This window comes from Zea mays, chromosome 10 (assembly GCF_902167145.1).
Source record: "Zea mays cultivar B73 chromosome 10, Zm-B73-REFERENCE-NAM-5.0, whole genome shotgun sequence".
In the NCBI taxonomy this organism is placed as follows: Eukaryota; Viridiplantae; Streptophyta; class Magnoliopsida; order Poales; family Poaceae; genus Zea; species Zea mays.
The window spans coordinates 4,683,707-4,706,172 of NC_050105.1; the positions used below are offsets into that span (position 1 = coordinate 4,683,707).

Sequence of the window (22,466 nt, forward strand, 5' to 3'; positions counted from 1 at the left end):
TTGAAAATTTTATTCAAAACTTAATTATTGCTAATTGTAAAAATTAAACGTTGCAGGGCGAAGAGGATGATGTTGGAAACGCTGAAGATGAACATGTATCGCAATGTGATAACGAGGAGCATGTGGCAGTACATTCACGACAACAGGTAATATTATGGCAAAAAAATGTAATTTATGTATAGTGAAAACAAATGGGATGATTTATACATTATTTGTAATATTGACTATAATGCACTAATGAGTAGGATGGAGGCTTAAATATTGATGCACATCGTCAATCTGAACTGCAAATGACGCTTGTTGGAAATGATGATTGTGAAGGAACACAATATGAGGATGTTAGAAAGGTATGAAATCTAAATTTATTAAATTGCAGATATTATGTATATTTAATGATAGTAACTATTTATAATTTGGCATCATAACATATGTACCTATAAATACTTCTTTGTATGGCATGTAGAGACTGGAATATGATGTAGATGGCATAAGCTTATTGCGTCCAATTAATGCAAGGCCAAAGGGAAGGACAATAAAAACTAGTGAACAAAGAGTTCTAAAACTGGGTGCGAAAGGAGAAAAGAAGAAGACTCGAAAGTGCCAAAAATGTGGCATTGCTGATGGACACAACAGTCGAACCTGCTTGTCTGTAGAGGAAAATAGGGTTAAATTGGCTAGCCTTGTCGATAGAAAAAGAGGACGACCGCCTGGGTCTAGAAACAAAAATTCAACAATGGCCCCACAGTGGAACGAGACATCCACATAAAAAAACATAAACATACTGATTCTGAAGAACATGGTTCGAATGACGATAATTTGGCAGGATTGTAAAACATTTATACATAAATAATGGATGATATTGAAATGTTATGATCATGATACTATTTGATGATTATGAATATTTACGTTAAAAGCTCACTGTATGGATTATATCTATTAATGCGACGTAATTATTTGTTATGAGCTATGCTACTGATGGCTTTGTTTGGCTATATAATCATATTTTCACTGCATCTCGTACAGTATTTATGTTGAAAGAATCAAATATCCGGCGAAATGAAGTCAATATGTAGGGGCTGGCGCCAAACGAAAATACTAAATGAATAAGCGTAAACATGTTCAGTTATATGCATAAACAGTATCAGATTTATGCATAACTGAACAAATATAGGCAGCACATTAACACTGGATAAACAAAGATAGGCGCATTCAGTAAATAAGTACATAAAACAACGTAAACCTGTTCATTTATATACGTAAACATTATCGGATTTTTTGCATAGTCAATACAAGGAATTATTGAAAATATTGAACAGAACTGATCAAAGATAAGCAGCACAATGAAGTTGGATAAACAGGCGCATAAAGTAAATAAGTATAAAAAAACATAAACATGTTCAGTAATATGCATAAACAGTATCAGGTTTTTGCATAATCAATCCAGAGAATAACTGAAAAGACTGAATAAATGAACTTAGAAAGAAAGCATATAAATGAAGAACATCACTGAATAAGATATAAAAACCATAAGACAAATGATAAAGTGCAGAACTATCATATATATAAATATAACCATCTAAAACATATCTGGTACGATATATATAAGAGTTTGCTAAGAGCTGCATATGGACATAAGTATTATCTGAATCCTAACATAAGCCAACAGACCAATATTTACATGAACACCATTCAGTGACACTACCCTAAACTGAGCTAGAACTGAGATAACTTGAAGCCACCAAAAGCCATCAGACCATGATGTTCATACTAATATTAAGATAGTAAACTATACTAGGCTACTACTGAGAGAACTTGAATCTATCCAGATGGGAGACCACGAAGCTGTTTCTATTTAGTCGATGGAATATTAGGTAATGCAGTACAAGAGAGCGAATGTCCTCTGAATTATCCTGCAAACAAATATAAGGAAAGGTGAGTTAGACATAACTGTACATACATTATGTCATAACAACAAAAAAAACTATCTATGTATTATGTACCGGATCAATGACTACATTCATAGCTCCAACCATGTAGTCGTAGTTCTGCATATATCTCATGACAAAGAATCCACAATCATTAGACCCCAATTTCATTGTTGGGCAGTTATTCATGAGTTCAATAGGGTACTTCAAAAAAGCAGGGAGAGCTGATCTTGGTCGAGCATTTTGAATAACTAGATTGAGCCTACTCATCATTAACCTGGCCCATGAAACCTTCCTATCACCCAAATCCATAGGTATACAATGGTAATTTTTCCAGATAGTCCCACCCATCTCTGGTCCATAAGGGTTGGAATCTAACACATGCATGCGTCCAATCTGAAGATTAACAACATACAATGTCCAGATCGTAGCATGGGTACCATTATCTACATGCACACAAAATGGAAATAACAAATGTTGAATACACTAAGGTTGATATGGATGATTGGATTAAAATTTAAATGCAGCAAAATGAGGTGAGAGTGTGGAGGGTGAAGGAACAGAAATTAACTAATTTGTAGTCATCCAGCTGCTTGAAAGAAGGCAGTGTCTTCAATAGGTAACTCTCCAAAACTGAAGGGTCAAATGGACGAGGAGACTTACTATGTTGCTCCTGCTCCTCAAAGTTCAATATAGCCTAATAGGATAGAGAAGTATTATGTAATTTCCATTAAAGATATGCATTTAAAAAGAGGTATAAATGTAGAAGTCATACCCCAACATTAACATCTAGAATGAGCTGGTGAGCATTGAGTGGAGGAATATGTTTAGACCAGTCATCGCGGACACACTCAATGAAACATTGCATAAACACGTTGTCGAGACATGCGCCATCAGCAAAAGATTGTTGTATGTCACAACAATTGGCGGCTTGGCGCGATGTTCACCAAAGTCAATTATATTTCTACATAAGAAAAGATTGAGCATACAACAAATGGAAACAAATGTTATTTGAATAAATGAGATATAAAATTACATAATATATATGAAACTTGACCATTGAATTGAAGGTACTATATGGGAATAATGGGATACAAAATTACATAATATGCAACTTGACCACCCTCTCTCAGCCATAATAATGGGAATTCTAGTATTTCAATTTTCTGTTTTTCTCTTTTATGTAAACTTGCTGTTTTTGAATTTTGAATGTCTGGCACAGCCTGCTGTTGGAGCTGATAGAAGGAAAGTGGATGCTCAAGGCAATGTTCTATAGAAGCTACAACTCAAAGTTCAGTCATGTGTATAGCTATTTTCCTTTCGCTTCTATTCAATGCTAAATATTTGGGTGCAAATATTGAATAAAACTTAATAGTATCAATACCATTGCCACGATGTTGTTCAATCAGAATTAAAAAATATGCCAAGTCAAAGAAATTGAAAATTATGTACCTGTCCAATTCAATGAACCTAGAACACAAGTATGCCCGAAGAGCGCGAGCACATTCTAATTCAGATAAGAAGAGACCTGGTGCAGAAACACTCCCAATAGGAGTCTTGTCAAATACTGGTCCAGAATCATTTTCAACTGTGCCACCTACCACTGTCTGACCTTGCTGCACAAATAAAATATGAAGTATACGTTAATCATAATATGTAAACATGAAATGCAAGATATCAAGACAGAAAAGATATATAATGTCGGGGACCATAATTAGGGGTACCCTCAAGGCTCCTAATTCTCAGCTGGTAACCCCCATCAGCATAAAGCTGCTAAGGCCTGATGGGTGCGATTAAGTCAGGGATCAGTCCGTTCGAGCGACTCGATCACGCCTCGCCCGAGCCTAGCCTCGGACAAGGGCAGCCGACCCCGGAGAATTTCCGTCTCGCCCGAGGCCCCCCTCCGACGGCGAACATATTTCCGGCTTGCCCAAGGCCCTGCCTTCGCTAAGAAGCAACCCTGACTAAATTGCCGCACCGACCGACCAAATCGCAGGAGCATTTAATGCAAAGGTGGCCTGACACCCTTATCCTGACATGCGCCCCCCGGCAGAGCCGAAGTGACCGCCGTCACTTCGCCGCTCCACTGACCGGCCTGACAGAAGGACAGCGCCGCCTGCGCCGCGCCGACTGCAGTGCCACTTGACAGAGTGAGACTGACAGGCAGTCATGTCCTGCAGAAGGCACCACAGGAAACTCCGCTCCGCCCGACCCAGGGCTCGGACTCGGGCTAAGTCCCGGAAGACGGCGAACTCCGCTCCGCCCGACCCAGGGCTCGGACTCGGGCTCAGCCCCAGAAGACGGCGAACTCCGCTCCGCCCGACCCAGGGCTCGGACTCGGGCTAAGTCCCGGAAGACGGCGAACTCCGCTTCGCCCGACCCAGGGCTCGGACTCGGGCTAAGTCCCGGAAGACGGCGAACTCCGCTCCGCCCGACCCAGGGCTCGGACTCGGGCTCAGCCCCAGAAGACGACGAACTCCGCTTCGCCCGACCCCAGGGCTCGGACTCCGCCCTGGCCTCAGCCGACGACCTCCGCCTCGCCCGACCAGGGGCTCGGACTCGACCTCGGCCACGGAAGACAGACTCGACCTCGGCTTCAGAGGAGCTTCCACCTCGCCCAACCTAGGGCGTAGACCAGCCACGTCAACGGGAGGCGCCATCATCGCCCTACCCCGAGCTGACTCGGGCCGCAGGAAACAAGACCGGCGTCCCATCTGGCTAGCTCCGCCAGATAGGCAATGATGGCGTCCCGCATGCTCTGTGACGACGGCGGCTCTCAGCCCCCTTACAGAAGCAAGAGGACGTCAGCAAGGACCCAACCGCTCCGACAGCTGTCCCTCAGCCAGGCTCCATCGCTCCTCTGACGGCCACGACATCACACCAGCTGGGTGCCAAAATCTCTCCGGCTGCCACGACGGCATGTACTTAGGGCGCTAGCTCTCCCCCGCTAGACACGTAGCACTCTGCTACACCCCCGTTGTATGCCTGGATCCTCTCCTTACGCCTATAAAAGGAAGGACCAGGGCCCTCTTAGAGAGGGTTGGCCGCGCGGGGACGAGGACGAGACAGGCGCTCTCTTGGGGCCGCTCGCTTCCCTCTCCCGCGTGGACGCTTGTAACCCCCTACTGCAAGCGCACCCGACCTGGGCGCGGGACGAACACGAAGGCCGCGGGATTCCCACCTCTCTCACGCCGGTCTCCGGCCGCCTCGCTTCTCCCCCCTTCGCGCTCGCCCTCGCGCTCGACCCATCTAGGCTGGGGCACGCGGCGACACTCACTTGTCGGCCCAAGGGACCCCCCGGTCTCGGAACGCCGACAGTTGGCGCGCCAGGTAGGGGCCTGCTGCGTGTTGACGAACAACTTCCCGTCAAGCTCCAGATGGGCAGTCTCCAGCAACCTCTCCAGCCCGGGACGGTGCTCCGTTTTGGGAGTCTTGAGTTCATGTCCTTCGATGGCAGCTACGACATGATACTCCTTCCACCGCCGTGCGACAACGACAATGGCGGCCGACAGCCCGCCCGCCGGCGGCGGAATCGACGACGTCTTCCCCGCGTGGTGGGAGAACAACATTCGAGCTCACCCCGTCCTCTCCCTCGTCGACGGAGGAGGAGGCGAGGCAACCAAGGCCAAGCAGGAGGCAGCGCCTCGTCGGCTGTCGAGTGAGTCGACAGCGCCGGCACCCCAACGAGGGGCGCACCGGACATCGACCTCGCGTTTGAGACGAAGACGAGCGCCGTCTCCCCGCGACACACCAATCCCGAGCAAGCGGACGATGCCAGCGCGCTCGCGGAGAGCTTGCTGGACGTCACCCTCGTACCTGAGACGACGGCGCAGTCAGTCCCCGACGTGACTTCATCGCCGCTCATCGACCAAAAGGTACCGACCGATTCCCATCCTACGTCATTTGGATTCAGCCTCAACCCGCCTAGCGACCTCGCTTTGGCGGACGCTCTCGTAGGGGCGAGTCCAAACCTTCTGGGGTTTCGCATGCGGTCTCCTTGGGACCGGCTGACGGACGTCTCGACCTACGGGCCCTCTGGGTCTGAGGAAGACGACGAGCCCATCATCTGTTGGGATTTCTCTGGACTTGGCAACCCCAGTGCCATGCGGGACTTTATGACCGCGTGTGACTACTGCCTCTCCGGCTGTTCCGACGGTAGCCGCAGCCTCGACGACGAGGACTGCGGCCCAAGCCACGAATGTTTCCACGTTGATCTAGGGGGTCCCTCCGAAGGCAATCCTCTCGGCATGCCGGAGGACGGTGATCTCCCTAGGCCGGTGCCCCGCGTTGACATCCCACGGGAGCTAGCTGTGGTCCCCGTTCCGGCGGGGGGTCACGACCCACAGCTCGAGCAAATCCGCGGGGTGCTGGCCAGGCTCGACGAGGGAGCAGGAGCGCTTGAGCCGATCCGCCGGGACGTCGGGCAGGCATGGGCGAACCAACCCCCGGCCGGAGAAATACGTCATCTGCCCCAGGGTTTCCAGCACCGTGTCGCCGACGACGTCAGGATCAGGCCACCACCCGCGTCTAGTGGGGTCGGCCAGAACCTGGCTGCAGCAGCGATGCTCCTCCGCACGATGCCGGAGCCGTCCACCACTGAGGGTCGGCGAATCCAGGGGGTGTCGGCGTTTTGGGTCCGACGGCACACCCGGGGTTGCCCCTCAAGGTGTTTTCTAGGAGTAGGACGGTGTCAACGACTGTAGCAAAATGGTTCGTGCCAATCGCACGAGAGACAGTGGACAAGATTTGCAGGTTCGGGCCGCTGAGAGATGCGTAACACCCTACGTCCTGGTGAGTATGCGAGTGTGATTACAAGAGGGCTCTCTGGATTGAAGGCACAGAGAGTTAATGAGGGTGGCTAAGTAAAAATAGGGTCGATCGATCTGAAGGGGTGCCCCCTAGGCCTTATATACTCGACCGTGGGGCAGTACACGTGGATATGATAACAACAAGTAGCTGAAAGGTAGTGAACCTCCTGAGTTTATCCCTACGTAACCTTCGCCGACTTATCCTTGCATGGCTCCGTAGCATGAGGGCTCCAGCGCGGGAAAGTCGGGTCTCCGTTGCGATTTACTCGCTCAACGTTGTGGGCCGTCCGGGTTTGCATCAATCCGGCCTTACGTCTTCTCTGCTTTGTTGGTCGTTTCTCCTCAGGCCCACGAAGGAATGACCTTATGATTTATTGGGCCCTTGGGCCTTTCGTGAGGTCTTTTACTCCTTTAGTGGACCTAGGGGATATCTATCCCCCACAAGCCCCCGATCTTTGGGTTAATTTGGAGGTAATCAACCCAAAGATCCAAGGTCCAAAAAATGACTTCCTGCTGTCTTCTCTTGCCCCGATCACTCGTTTGACCAAAGCTTAATTTCATGCTTGTGCCTTAGAGGTCGGCATTTCGACTTGTAGGATTCTGAACTTCATTGGGTGCACCGGAGGTGCACCCAATGGGTGTAGCCCCCGTCCTTTGAGTAGATTTTAGAAAACAAGCTACTCGAAGGTCTTTCCCGGAAATTATCTCCATTTGTGCTCCTGCCTCCTGGTTGAGGGTTGGTCTTTTAATCTTGTCCTTCGCTTTAGAGGTCGGCACTATCTCGACTTGGAATGATAATCCATGGGGTGCACCGGAGGTGCACCCAATGGGTGTAGCCCCCGACCTTCAAATGGATTTTTTAAGGATAATCCATTCGAAGGTCTTCCTTTCGCTTGTAAAAATTGGTATGAGGCTATTTGCATTATGCTTTGGAGGTCAGCATTATGTCATCAATATTTTGCTGCAGAGGTCAGCATATATTTTGTCTTTAGTAGCCGAGTTTGCAATCCATCCATATCTTGCTAGGTGATGCAATTTATTTGCTTCTGCGACTTGATTGGACGTTTGATGGACGTTCTCTGTCTAGTCATTGCGTCGCTTCTGTCGGCCACATCTTGTACTTTGCTGGCTATATTTGGCTTTCCTCTGATCCTTACTGATATCTCATTTTTGTCTTGAGGTATTCACTGTGTGCCCTGCACGGATGTGACTGTTTTGAAAAATATACTGATAATTCCTGGGCATCCCCCCCAATGGGTGTGGGCAAGGGACGGCTTGGTGCGCTGAGTGTTTTAGCCGGCTGCTTCTGAGTAGTAATGTGATGGGACGGCTAGTGTAATCATATCCTTTGCGCTGTTGACTGGAGTCCCAATGGGTGTAGTGTTGCATGAAACGGCGTCAGCCGCCTGACGTGCCTCCAGGCGGGTAGAAGTGCTTATTGAATGCTTTGCAACTGTTCAGTGACCACGGTTGGAGGTGAGCGGTTGCCTTTCCCTTCTATAAATAACGCCGTTGCTCCTCTGGTTTTTTCACATCTCTTCGCTGTTTCTTACTGCCTCCTTCTCTTCCCTTCTGTCTGCTTCCGCCATGGGCAAGAGTAACAAACGCAAGCGTGAGCCGACTCCTCCGTCGGAGGACTTCGGCGACTCGGAATACTCGGAGGAGGAGTTCTCCTCCGAGTCTGAGGGATCTCCGGCTCCCGTCTCTCCCCCGGCGTCGTCTGATGATTCAGACGACTCCCAGGGGATTGCCGCGGAAGTCTGGACGTACATCCGGGCCGTCGAGCGCTCCGGGCTCGAGGGCTCGGATGAGTCGGAGTTCTCCTCAGAGGAGGAGGACTCGGACGGCGGCGAGGGCGAGGACGACGACGACGACGACGACGGTGGCGACGGCGATGGCGACGGCAGCGGCGGCAAGGGCAGCACCAGAGGCGGCAGCAGCAAGGGCAGCACCAGGGGCGGCGGCGGCAAGGGCAGCAGCAGCAAGGCCAGTGGCTAAACGCCACTGGTCTTTAGATATTAGTATAGTGTAGTTAGAATAATGTAGCAGTAATGTAGAGTAGTATAGTGTAGTTTAGTAGTAGTAGTAATGTAGTAATAGTAGGGAAGCACCAACTCGCAAAGAGCTGGTTTGTAAGCTTATTATCCTCCCCTTAATGAAAAACTGACGTTGGCCTCTTCTCGATGACTCGCCTTCCCTGATTATTGAACTGGTTCTTTTGATACGGTAGATGAATAACTTGTGCATCACACTGACGCTTCCAGAAGTAGCTGCCGAGTAATACTGTAGTCGGTATCGGCGTTTTAGAAGCAACGCCGAGCGGTTGAAGGTCGACGTCGTCATTTTAGAAGTAATGCCGAGCTTTCGAACACGAGATCAGCGTTTTAGAGACAACGCCGAGTTATTGTAAGTCGTCGTCGACACTTTTAGAAGTGACGCCAAGCGATTGAATACGAGATCAGCGTTTTAGAGGCAACGCCGAGTGACTGGAAGTCGACGCCGACATTTTAGAAGTGATGCCGAGCGTTTGAATACGAGATCAGCGTTTTAGAGTCAACGCCGAGTGACTGGAGGTCGACGTCGGCATTTTAGAAGTAATGCCGAGCGAGTGAATAGAAGATCAGCGTTTTAGAGGCAACACCGAGTGAGTGGGGGTGACGTCGGCATTTTAGAGGTAATGCCGAGCGACTGAAGATGAAATCAGCGTTTTAGAGTCAACGCCGAGTGAGTGGGGGTGACGTCGGCATTTTAGAGGTAATGCCGAGCGACTGAAGATGAAATCAGCGTTTTAGAGTCAACGCCGAGTGATAGCCGGCCGCATAAGTTATTTTGAGGATGATAACCGAGTGATGAAGTGGCACGTCGGCTTTTTTGGAAATAACTGCCGGATGACCGCGTGGCATGCTGGGGTTTCGGAAATAACCGCCGGGTGATGACTGGGCACTTTTTGAAGCGGTATCCGGCTCGAGAATATCCCATAAGAGTTGCGCTTTTAGCCGCCTTTGCTTTCCGTGCCCTAGTTCTTGCATTCCCGCATCTGAATCTTCTCTGCTACTCGCCTCCTACTCTGCTTGCTGGTAAAAATCGAGATGGCGCCCAAGAGGAAAACTGCGAGCTCATCTGCTGCGGTGATCCCTCCGATCGACCCCAACAGCCAATTGCCTTTCGCAGGTAACCATATGTCCATTATTTCAGAAGCTGAACTCCTCCACCTCGTATCCATCGGGGTTCTTCCTCCGCGGGAACTCTGTTCTTGGCGGATTTGCTGCGGGACTACTGTCCCAACAGAGGATACCCACGAGTCTGTAGTCTACGCTCCTTTCCTTCTCCGCGGCCTCGGCCTTCCCATCTCTCCTTTTTTTCGCGGCCTCCTTGATTTCTACCACATTAATTTGACACATTTGAACCCTAATTCCATTCTGCAAGTCTCCATTTTCGTCCACTTATGTGAAGCCTTTCTCGGCGTGCTGCCGCATTTCGGTTTATGGAAGTATCTGTATCATTGTCGCCCTGGGATGGCCGGGGGACAACATCAGTTGGTCGGAGGTGCCAGTTTGGAGATGCGCCGTGGGCGGAAAACTGAGTATCTTGAGATTCCCCTCAAGGATAGCATTAAGGGGTGGCGTCTAGAGTGGTTTATAGTTGATAATTATGGAAATTCTCTCCCCTCCCGGTCGGGAAGACAGCCAGACGTTCGCACTCCGAGTTGGACTGAGTCTCCCACAGATCAGGAAGTGGTTGAGGCAGGTGTGTTGCTAACTGAAGTTGGATTGCTGAAAGAGAGTGGTCTAACTGCGGAAGCTGTGGTTACTGACTTTGTTTTCAAGAACATTCAACCACTGAAAGATAGGGCCTATCCGGCATATCTGTATAGAGGACTAGCCGACTCAACTCGGGTTACCACTAGGAGAATTCATTCTGTAGACTTGGTAAGCCGACTTGAGATGATCCTCAGGGGTAAGGTTTCAAATGTTGGTGCTCCAGTGGCATACTCGGCCTGGAACCTACCTCCTCCCAAAGCTTTCACCCTTTTTGTGTCAAATCCACCTGTGACTGATGGCAATTTGGGCCTTAGAGTGCGACCCTCTGCTGAAGAAGTCAATACTTTGGTTGCTTCGCTTGGGGAGATTCCTGATGATGAACGACAGGTTTATTTTGAAGTGCCCCTGAACCCTAGTGATGCAGACATAAATGATATGCTTGATCTGTTAGCTGAGGATTCGTCCGACGCTGCTCCTGTTGGTACGTTGGCAGTGGTGCCCCTTCCAGAGGTTGATACAACTTTGGATGCCCCGAAACCTGTCAGTACTCGCCCGAGGCGCCCTAGCCGAACCAGTCAACCTGAGCCTTCTGCTGACGAGCAAAAGAAGAAGAGAAGACGCCTCCGGCGAGTGTCCAGTTTTGATGAGGACGCCAGTACCTTAGCTCCTGCTGCTGAAGAAGTGCCTGCAACTGGCCTTACCGATGCTGACCCCAATGGGTGTGCCCAAACTGCTGCTGATCCCAATGGGGGTGCTGCTTGCGTTGTTACTGTGGAAGATGAGGGGAAAGAAGATGAAGCTCCTTTAACTCGGAAAAATAGTCGGCAGTTCATCGCCAGCGGTGGAAGTAGTGGAGTTCCTTCTCCTGCTTTGTCTGCCCTTATTGGTCTGCAAGAACTGTCCCTGTCCAACTTTGATCAAACTCTAGAGGATATGGTCCCAGAGGACTTGTTATCAGAGCCTATGGATGTTGATGCAACGGAAGCTTGCGCTGCCGCGCCTGACACTGGGTTGAGGTCATCCCGTGCCTCGTCGACCTTAGAGTGCAATCTCGAGGGTCGGGATGCAGACTTGGATTGTCCAGGCTCCATGGAAATGGCTGAAGGCCCGTCAACCTTAGAGGTGGTTACTGCAGAGAGCCAGGACCTCAAGAATGGTGCTGACGCATGCCCAGCCCCCGAGGATGTTGCCGGGGATGACTCAGCTCGGGCGAAGAACGTAAGCCACTACCCAGCCCCCGAGGGTGCTGCCGGGGGTGATCCGGCTCAAGTGGGCAGCGCCAATTATGACCCAGCCCCCGAGGGTGCCCAAGCAGGGTCTCCTTCCTGCACTTCCATGGATGTCCACGCAGGATCACCTCCACATTCTGGCTGCATGGTGGTGGCTCAAACTTTGGACCAGGGAGGCGCTTTAGAGGGCAGCGGGCGTTTGGCTCTGTTGAAGGCACTGAACTGATTCCTACTGGTCCATTGCAAGCTGCTTCGGGTGGTGGTCTTGCGCCTGGCTATCAGCTGATTTCTCCTGATTTGGGGATCCCTTCGTTCTTTTCCAACCTCCAGGTACTGTGTTGTACTTTAGCTTGATCTTTACGTTGCATGGACTTTTGTCATTATGTTCACATGTTCTTCTCATCAGGCTTTGGTGGATGGGATGGCCAGCCAGCTGAGATCGCAGGGTGCTTCCATCCTAGAAGTGGCTTCGTCTTTTGAGTGTTGGAATGCGGTGTCGCTTCATCGTCTTGTATCTGAGTTGGAGGCGACTAACGCTGGTTAGTGCCCTTTTTCTTTTTCTCCTTTGCCTTTGTTCGTGGACTGTTTTACCTCCTGACCTCATTTTGTTTGATTACCTCTTGATAGGAATGGCTCGGCAGATTGCAGTTCTTGAGGAAAAACATTCCCGAGATCATGCTGAAATGGTTCAACGGTGCGCTGACTTCGAGGAGAAGTATTCTCAGAGCCTGACTGAACTAAATCAGGTCTCCGCTGCTTTGGATGACGCCAACGCTCTGAGTTCTTCTCTTCATGCCCGGCTTGACTCTGAAAAGGTAAGTTACAAAACCGTGCCTCGCCTTGCTATGCTCTTATTACTTGCTTGGATTCTGAAGGAGTTGATTTTTGTTTGTAGGAAGAAAAACGTATCCTTGCTGCTTCTCGTGACAATCTGGACAGATTGTATCGTGATTCTAGCAACTCGCTGACCATCTTGGAGAGGAGTCACCGCTTTACAATGGAGGAACTGGACAATCAGCGTTGTAGGCTGCAAGAATCTGTGGACGAAGTGACCCGCCTTAAGCAATTGATATCAGCGAAGGATGCCACCATCAAAGAACTCCGAGCTTCCAAGAAAACCATTGCCCAGGAGTTGGAGGCCGCTCGGCTGGCTGCTAAAGTTGCCGAAGAAACTGCAGCTACTCTCAAAGCCCAGCGCGATAAAGCCGTGGACAAGGCTATTCGTGCTGGACGAATCTTAATGAGGAGACCCGGCGTGGTTGTTCCTGAAGACATAAAGGCCGACGTGAATGCTGCCCCCGATTCCTCGAATCGCCCTTCTTCGTCGGTCGTTCCTGAGAAAGACATTGGAAAATAGAGAAACATTTTGCGTGCTCTGAGCGCGCGGTTAGCATGATCCAGTATTCGTTAGAAGACATCAGCTTATCATTCAAATGACATGATTACTCCCTTATTGTATCAGAATTTGTTGGTTCGTAGATTTGTGGTAATGCCGCATGATGATTATGAAATTTGTTTGCGGGATATGGAAGTCATCCCCTGAATTATATAGGCGCGAGTATGCTGCACCGGCTTAAGCCACCACTGACTTTAGCCGATAGCTCCGTTTGTAGGGCATAGTGATCACCCCGAGTTAAGTAAGCGTGAGCATGTTGCACCGCCTTAAGTCGTTGCCGACTTAAGTCGATTGCTTCGTTTGTACGGCATAGTGGTCACCCCGAGTTAAGTAAGCGTGAGCATGTTGCACCGCCTTAAGTCATTGCCGACTTAAGTCGATTGCTTCGTTTGTAGGGCATAGTGGTCACCCCGAGTTAAGTAAGCGTGAGCATGTTGCACCGCCTTAAGTCATTGCCGACTTAAGTCGATTGCTCCGTTTGTAGGGCATAGTGGTCACCCCGAGTTAAGTAAGCGTGAGCATGTTGCACCGCCTTAAGTCGTTGCCGACTTAAGTCGATTGCTCCGTTTGTAGGGCATAGTGGTCACCCCGAGTTAAGTAAGCGTGAGCATGTTGCACCGCCTTAAGTCATTGCCGACTTAAGTCGATTGCTCCGTTTGTAGGGCATAGTGGTCACCCCGAGTTAAGTAAGCGTGAGCATGTTGCACCGCCTTAAGTCATTGCCGACTTAAGTCGATTGCTCCGTTTGTAGGGCATAGTGGTCACCCCGAGTTAAGTAAGCGTGAGCATGTTGCACCGCCTTAAGTCATTGCTGACTTAAGTCGATTGCTCCGTTTGTAGGGCATAGTGGTCACCCCGAGTTAAGTAAGCGTGAGCATGTTGCACCGCCTTAAGTCGTTGCCGACTTAAGTCGATTGCTCCGTTTGTAGGGCATAGTGGTCACCCCGAGTTAAGTAAGCGTGAGCATGTTGCACCGCCTTAAGTCATTGCCGACTTAAGTCGATTGCTCCGTTTGTAGGGCATAGTGGTCACCTCGAGTTAAGTAAGAATGCAAGCCAATCGTAAACGAGCCGAGTATCTTTGAAATCTCTCTTTATTGATGACATATTTCCACCTTTACAAAATACATTGTTGCCTCAGCAGTTTTGAAACACAGCTAGGGATAAAATTTTCTGAGGTGCTATATGTTCCAGGAGTTCCCAACTTCTGTGCCATCCATCTGAGTGAGGCGATACGATCCGGGCCGAGTGACTTCTGCTACTACGAAGGGTCCCTCCCATAAGGGCGATAACTTGTGTCGTCCCTCCCCCGTTAGAATTCGGCGGAGGACGAGGTCTCCTATCGAAAAGAATCGTTGCCGCACCGCCTTGTCGTGATAGCGCCTTAGAGTCTGCTGGTACCGTGCTGACTGGATTACTGCATCCAGTCGTTCTTCCTCAAGTACATCAACATCCTCCAGCCTGGTGGCCTCGGCTTCTGCTATGCTTTCGAAGATCAATCTTGGCGCCCCAAACTTGAGATCAGCAGGTAGCACTGCCTCCGATCCATAGACCATGAAGAAAGGAGTGTTTCCATGCAGGGCTCGGCTAGGTTGGGTTCTTAAGCTCCAAACAACATAAGGCAGTTCTCTTATCCATTTTCCTGCGAATTTTTCATTCTTATCGAAGACCCTTTTCCTGAGTGCCTCCAATATCATTCCGTTGGCTCGCTCAACCTGCCCGTTGGCTCTCGGATGTGCTACAGACGCGTACTTGATCTGAATGCTCTTTTGCTCGCAGAAGTCAAAGAACTCTGAACTGGTGAAGTTGGATCCCAAGTCAGTGATGATACTGTTTGGTATCCCGAATCTGAATATTATGCCTTGTATGAATTCCACGGCTTTAGCAGAGTTTAAAGAAGCAATGGGCTTGAACTCTATCCATTTAGTGAATTTATCAATCGCCACCAATACATGGGTATATCCCCCTTGAGCTTTTTTGAAAGGTCCAATCATATCCAGTCTCCAGCATGTGAAAGGCCAAGTTACTGGTATGGTCTGTAGTTGCTGTGCTGGCAGGTGTTGTTGCTTTGACAAGTATTGGCAAGCTTCACACCTCTGAACTAACTCGGCTGCATCATTCTTCGCCGTCGGCCAATAGAATCCTGACCTGAAAACCTTTCCGACTAGTGTTCTGGATGCTGCATGTATCCCACATTGCCCTGCATGGACTTCCTCCAGAAGTTGTTTCCCAGTGGACGGGAGAACGCATTTCATGAGGATGCCTGACGCGCCCCTTCTGTACAATTCTTCCCCAATGAGTGTATAGTGAGCCGACTGCCTGACAATGCGCTCTGCCGAGTTCTTGTCATCTGGCTCTTCTTCATTCTTTATATACTTAATAATCGGCCGTCTCCAGTCATCGGAATTTGACTCGGGTTGATCTATGATGTTGCACTCTTCTGTTTGATCCATTGAGATACTCGGCTGAAGAATTTCTTGCACGAAGACCCCGGGTGGGACCTGAGTTCGACTGGATCCGAGCTTGGACAGTACATCGGCTGCCGTGTTCCGATCTCTTTCTACATGATGAAATTCCAGTCCTTCGAATTTATCTTCCAACTTTCAGACGGCCGCGCAGTACTTTCCCATTGAATCACTTGAACAGTCCCATTCCTTGTTTATCTGGCTGATGACTACCAGGGAATCTCCGTATACCATCAATCTCTTGACGCCCAGCGATATGGCGATGTTCAATCCGTGTATCAAAGCTTCATACTCGGCTGCATTGTTAGAGGCCGGGAATAGCAACTGGAGAGCGTACTTGAGGTGCTCGCCTCCAGGCGCGGTGAAGAGAATCCCTGCTCCTGCTCCCTGCAGCTTTAGCGAGCCATCAAAATACATTCGCCATACTTCTGCAGTTTCTGGATTGTCTGGTACTTGTTGTTCTGTCCATTCTGATACGAAGTCGACCAGTGCTTGAGTTTTGATGGCAGTGCGAGGTCGGAACTCGATATCGTGGGATCCCAGCTCGCAAGCCCACTTGGCTATTCGGCCAATGGCTTCCTTGTTGTGAAGAATGTCCCCTATTGGAAAACCAGTGACTACTATGACTTTGTGGTCGTTAAAGTAGTGACGCAGCTTGCGGGCAGTTAGAAGTACTGCATATAATAGCTTCTGAACCTGAGGATACTTTTTCTTCGAGGGGCCTAGAACTTCACTGATGAAGTAAACAGGATGTTGTACTGGATAGGCGTGTCCTTCTTCTACTCGCTCGACTACCAATGCGGTGCTTACCACGTGAGTCGTGCAAGAGATATACAGCAACAAATCTTCAGCCGGTTGAGTCGGCGTAGCTCGCCGGGGTGGTTTCAGTACTGGTGGTGTTGTCAAGAATTTCTTCAGTGCGTCTAGAGCTTCTTGTGCTTCTGAAGTCCATTGAAACTTATCCACCTTCTTGAGTAGTTTGTAAAATGGCAAACCTTTTTCTCCCAGCCTAGATATAAATCTGCTCAGAGATGCCATACATCCAGTGAGTCGCTGAACCTTCTTTTGTGACCGAGGAGCTTCCATCTTCATGATAGCTTCAATCTTGTCTGGATTAGCCTCAATTCCCCGGTGGCTGACGATAAACCCGAGCAGCTTTCCTGCTGGTACCCCGAAAACACATTTTTCAGGATTGAGCTTCCATCTATATCTTCTCAGGCTGTTGAAAACCAGCTGTAAATCCTCGATGAAGTTTTCCGAATTCTCTGTTTTGATCACCACATCATCTACGTAAGCCTCCACACACTTGCCCCAGTGATCGGCTAAGCATGTTTGAATGGCTCTCTGATAAGTCGCTCCAGCGTTTTTGAGGCCGAACGGCATGGAGGTATAACAGAAAGCACCAAACGGAGTGATGAACGCCGTTTTTTCCTCGTCTTCTTTTGCCAAACTAATCTGATGATACCCAGAATAGCAATCTAAGAAAGACAACACAGAACACCCAGCGGTGGAATCCACCACCTGATCTATCCTTGGGAGCCCGAAGGGATCCTTCGGACAGTGTTTGTTGAGATCAGTATAGTCGACGCACATGCGCCAATCCACTTTATTCTTTTTGAGTACAAGAACAGGGTTGGCTAACCACTCGGGGTGTAATACTTCTCTAATAAATCCAGCTGCGACCAAGCGAGCTAACTCGGCACGAATGGCCTCTCTCTTATCGGGCGTGAAACGACGTAGCTTTTGCCGGATCGGCCTCGCCTGGGGATAAACCTTCAATTTGTGCTCGGCCAGTTCTCTTGGGACTCCCGGCATATCCGCAGGTTGCCATGCGAATACGTCTCGGTTATCTTGCAGGAACTGGACGAGCGCGCTTTCCTATTTGTCGTGCAAACTGGAGCTGATGATGGCCGTCTTGCGCTCATCAGCGAACCCCAGGTTGATTCGCTTGGTTTCTTTAGTCGGCCGCATAGAGGTCGCGGCCTGAGCTTCGTTTGCCGGTACTGCGAGGCCCTCCTCAGGCTTAGAGTTCGCCAGTGTAGAAGGAACCGTTGACGGCTTGGTGGTGAGGGCTGCTTGGATGGCCACTCGGAAACATTCTGCGGCGCCTTGGAAGTCGGCGCGCACAGTTATGATTCCTTGCGGTCCTGACATCTTCAGTATCATGTATGTATAGTGCGGAATGGCCATGAATTTGGCCAGTCCTGGCCTCCCGATGATGGCGTTGTACCCACAGTCGAAATTCGCTACCTCGAACCTTAGGAACTCGGTTCTGTAGTTCTCCGGAGTTCCGAAGGTGACCGGCATGTAGATGTGGCCCAGCGGGTATTCCCCTTCCGTCGGCACGATGCCGAAGAAAGGAGTGTCCGACTCGTGGAGCTCTTTGAGGTGAACTCCCAAGCCTTGGAGTGTCCGGGGGAAGGTGACGTTGATGCTGCTCCCCCCGTTCACTAGCACCTTCTTTACCCGGCTCTCTCAGATCACCGGATCGACGAGGAGCGGGTATTTGCCTGGATGGTCGAAGTTGAGCCATTGATCCTCCTGAGTGAAAGTTATTGGGTGCTCCGACCACAGGTATGGGGCGGGAGGACCGGTGGTCGCCACCAGTATCTGGCGGTCGTTGAGCTTTTGTTGTCTTTTGTTCTCCTGCGACCCATGTCCGCCGAAGATGACGTTGACCTCCCTGTCAACGCGTGGGAAAGCTCCTCCTCCCCCCTCCTCCTGCTGATGGGGCTGTCGTGGTTCATCCAGTCCTCCCCTCGGCGGAGGAGGCGGTAGAGGTTGGAAGGGTCGGCCGTGCCCGACGGAGTGCTTGAAGTCCCGGCAGTTACGAAGAGTGTGGCGCATGTCCTTGTGGTACGGGCACTGGGCGTCGAGGATGTCGTCCAGTGTGCGCTCGCCTCCACGAGGTCCTCCTCGGGCGCGAGAGGCGGGTGGTCCGGCGGCGTGTACTTCTTCGCGAGGCCTCTTCTCCCAGCGTTTGTCGGGTGGTTGGTTCGCGTCACGTCGCGGTGCTGCTGGTGCAGGCTTTGCTCCTCCGATGAGATCCTGGGCCCGCTCGTCGGCGGTGATGTAGAGGTCGGCTTCCCGGAACAGCTCCTCGGAGGTAGTCGGCGCCTTCTGTAGTATGGCTCGAACGAAAGCCGAGTCATTGGATCCTCTGTAGAAGTCCTCGATCACGGCCGCCTCCGTGACCTCGGGGATGCGATTTCTCATGGTCTGGAACCTTTTGAGGTACGACCGGAGAGTCTCATCCCCTCGGCGCTTGATGGATTTGAGGTCCCATGGTTGCGCTGGCTTGTCGGAGAGGGACTGGAAGTTGGCGGTGAAACGTCGACTGAAGTCTCCCCAGTCGTCGATGCAGTGTCTGGGTAGATGTCGTAGCCACTGTAGCGCATCTTGCCCAAGGACGATGGGCAGATACGCGGTCATGACGTCCTCAGATGCCCCGGCAGCTCGAGCAGCGGTGGTGTAGACGGCTAGCCAACCCCCTGGGTCCTGCTTAGGTTCATATTTGTCGACATTGGATACCTTGAAGTTGGGAGGCCATTGGATGGCCCTAAGGCGCGGAGTAAGAGCGGATACTCCGCACGTGTCCTCCTGTCGTCGGGGACGATGTCTGTCCCGGGGAGGGGAGTGGTGGTTGTGGTTCCTCGACCGTCCCCGGGTGGTTCCGCCAGTTGAAGCTGTTGCCGACTCAGTCCTGGTGGCCTGGCTTTGAGTCGGGAAGCCATGATCTCAGTCATACTCCTCCCGACGGCGAATTTCGTTTTCATGCCGCCGTTCGCGCGAAGCATTGATAGAGCTTCGCGCGTCTCGGCGACTGTTGATGGCGTGTCGTAGATCGTTCAGCGGGTGAGCGAGCGGTAGGAGATGGTTGGCCGCCTGAGTGAACAAGCGTCGGTATCCCTCGGCGTCGGGAGTCCGAGGGAGTCCGTCAGCTATCCGAGCTAGTACGCCTCCGACTTCGCTTGGCGTGTTCATAGCTCGGGCGAAGTCGGGGTTCAGGTTGCGCCCGAAGAGCCGATTCTCCCGGCGTTGCCTTGCATCTTGCTCGGCTTGCTCCTGAGTCCGTCGGCGATCACGTCGTCGGGAGTTCCTTCGTTCTCTGAAGACGCGTTCTTCCGGAGTTTCTCCTATCTCCGAGATCTCGTCTCGTGAGACAGGCTGCTCCGGATCCCGTTCTCCGGCCGCGTGATGTCGTCGAACGTTCCTGCGTCGATTCCTCCGTCGGCGGGATTCTCGTTGAGGTGGTTCTTCTCCGGGCACGGTCGGTTCATCGTCAGAGACGGCGGGCGACTCCACTCTCCCGATGAAGAGGACGTCGGGGTAGAATGGTGCTGCTGTCGTGGCGACTTTCTTTCCGTTCTCCTTTGAGGCCGGAGGAACGGAAAGAACGACTTGCCTTTCCCTGGTCTCCTTCTTTCTCGTGATCCGCGTCCATTCTTTTGTTGGGGAAGTAGACAGCGGAGTTTTCCGGGTCAGCGAGCTCCCAGCTCCAGCCTTTCCGGAGACGATCTTTTTCCGAAGAGCCAGAGGTTGCGTCTCTCCAGCATTTCCGGAGTTCGTTGGAGGAGACTTCTTTTCCGGCGGATCCGCGATACGGTGTAGAATTCCCTCTTCATCTGCTACAGATGAGATCGTCCCAAAGCAGAATATGGATCCAGGACGCATGGCGATCTTGCTGTAGAAGGTGATGGCCATTGAGCTAGCTTGGATCGTCGACACACCCCCTACCTGGCGCGCCAGCTGTCGGCGTTTTGGGTCCGACCGCACACCCGGGGTTGCCCCTCAAGGTGTTTTCTAGGAGTAGGACGGTGTCAACGACTGTAGCAAAATGGTTCGTGCCGATCGCACGAGAGACAGTGGACAAGATTTACAGGTTCGGGCCGCTGAGAGATGCGTAACACCCTACGTCCTCGTGAGTATGCGAGTGTGATTACAAGAGGGCTCTCTGGATTGAAGGCACATAGAGTTAATGAGGGTGGCTAAGTAAAAATAGGGTCGATCGATCTGAAGGGGTGCCCCCTAGGCCTTATATACTCGACCGTGGGGCAGTACACGTGGATATGATAACAACAAGTAGCTGAAAGGTAGTGAACCTCCTAAGTTTATCCCTACGTAACCTTCGCCGACTTATCCTTGCATGGCTCCGTAGCATGAGGGCTCCAGCGCGGGAAAGTCGGGTCTCCGTTGCGATTTACTCGCTCAACGTTGTGGGCCGTCCGAGTTTGCATCAATCCGGCCTTACGTCTTCTCTGCTTTGTTGGTCGTTTCTCCTCAGGCCCACGAAGGAATGACCTTACGATTTATTGGGCCCTTGGGCCTTTCGTGAGGTCTTTTACTCCTTTAGTGGACCTAGGGGATATCTATCCCCCATAGGGGGAGCTCAAGAATCTCCTGGAAGGCGCCGCGGTCCGACGGGCCGAGAGCTCTGCCTCCCGAAGGCAGGGATACCCCTCGGAACCTCATGTCGCGACTTCCCGATTCATGCGGGAAGCCTCGGTCTACACCGGGCGCACGCGCAACACCACGCCTGCGGCCCCGGGCCGCCTCGGCAACGAGCACCATCATCGCGACCGTCGGGCCCACCTCGACGGGAGGGTGCGCCGAGGCTACCACCCCAGGCGTGGGGGACGCTACGACAGCGGGGAGGATCGTAGTCCCTCGCCCGAGCCACCCGGTCCGCAGGCCTTCAGCCGGGCCATCCGACGGGCACCGTTCCCGACCCGGTTCCGACCCCCGACTACTATCGCAAAGTACTCGGGGGAGACGAGACCGGAACTGTGGCTCGCGGACTACCGTCTGGCCTGCCAACTGGGTGGAACGGACGACGACAACCTCATCATCCGCAACCTCCCCCTGTTCCTCTCCGACACCGCTCGCGCCTGGCTGGAGCACCTGCCTCCGGGGCAGATCTCCAACTGGGACGACCTAGTCCAAGCTTTCGCCGGCAATTTCCAGGGCACGTACGTGCGCCCCGGGAATTCCTGGGACCTCCGAAGCTGCCGGCAGCAGCCGAGAGAGTCCCTCCGGGACTACATCCGGCGATTCTCGAAGCAGCGCACCGAGCTGCCCAACATCACCGACTCGGATGTCATCGGCGCGTTCCTCGCCGGCACCACCTGCCGCGACCTGGTGAGCAAGTTGGGTCGCAAGACCCCCACCAGGGCGAGCGAGCTGATGGACATCACCACCAAGTTCGCCTCTGGCCAGGAGGCGGTCGAGGCTATCTTCCGAAAGGACAAGCAGCCCCAGGGCCGCCCATCGAAAGATGCTCCCGAGGCGTCTACTCAGCGCGGCGCCAAGAAGAAAGGTAGGAAGAAGTCGCAAGCGAAACGCGACGCCGCCGACGCGGACCTTGTCGCTGCCGCCGAGTACAAGAACCCTCGGAAGCCCCCCGGAGGTGCCAACCTCTTCGACAAGATGCTCAAGGAGCCGTGCCCCTATCATCAGGGGCCCGTCAAGCACACCCTTGAGGAGTGCGTCATGCTTCGGCGCCACTTCCATAGGGCCGGGCCACCCGCGGAGGGTGGCAGGGCCCGCGACGACGACAAGAAGGAAGATCACCAAGCAGGAGAGTTCCCCGAGGTCCGCGACTGCTTCATGATCTACGGTGGGCATGCGGCGAATCCCTCGGCTCGGCATCGCAAGCAAGAGCGCCGGGAGGTCTGCTCGGTGAAGGTGGCGGCGCCAGTCTACCTAGACTGGTCCGACAAGCCCATCACCTTCGACCACCCCGACCACCCCGACCACGTGCCGAGCCCGGGGAAATACCCGCTCGTCGTCGACCCCGTCATCGGCGACGTCAGGCTCACCAAGGTCCTTATGGACGGAGGCAGCAGCCTCAACATCATCTACGCCGAGACCCTCGGGCTCCTGC

At 51.8% G+C, this 22,466-nt stretch overlaps 1 protein-coding gene and 1 long non-coding RNA gene across 2 annotated transcripts in view; both read right to left on the bottom strand.

Moving 5' to 3' along the window:
* Positions 1 to 1,685: 1,685 nt before the first annotated feature.
* Positions 1,686 to 2,334, bottom strand: LOC103640751 (uncharacterized). Its single transcript, XM_008664240.2, has 2 exons — positions 2,001 to 2,334; positions 1,686 to 1,910 (listed from the first exon to the last, which is right to left on the bottom strand). Exons 1-2 carry the CDS (start codon positions 2,310 to 2,312, stop codon positions 1,800 to 1,802), a joined length of 423 nt encoding a protein of 140 aa, XP_008662462.1. The 5' UTR covers positions 2,313 to 2,334; the 3' UTR covers positions 1,686 to 1,799.
* A 522-nt stretch (positions 2,335 to 2,856) lies between these two features.
* The window catches only part of LOC103640752 (uncharacterized), a 35,315-nt gene continuing 15,705 nt past the window's right edge, over positions 2,857 to 22,466 (bottom strand). Inside the window, exons 2-3 of the long non-coding RNA XR_559843.2 lie at positions 3,378 to 3,532; positions 2,857 to 2,889 (exon numbers count right to left, since the gene is read on the bottom strand). This is a non-coding gene — a long non-coding RNA (uncharacterized lncRNA). The remainder of the gene's footprint in view (positions 2,890 to 3,377; positions 3,533 to 22,466) is intronic.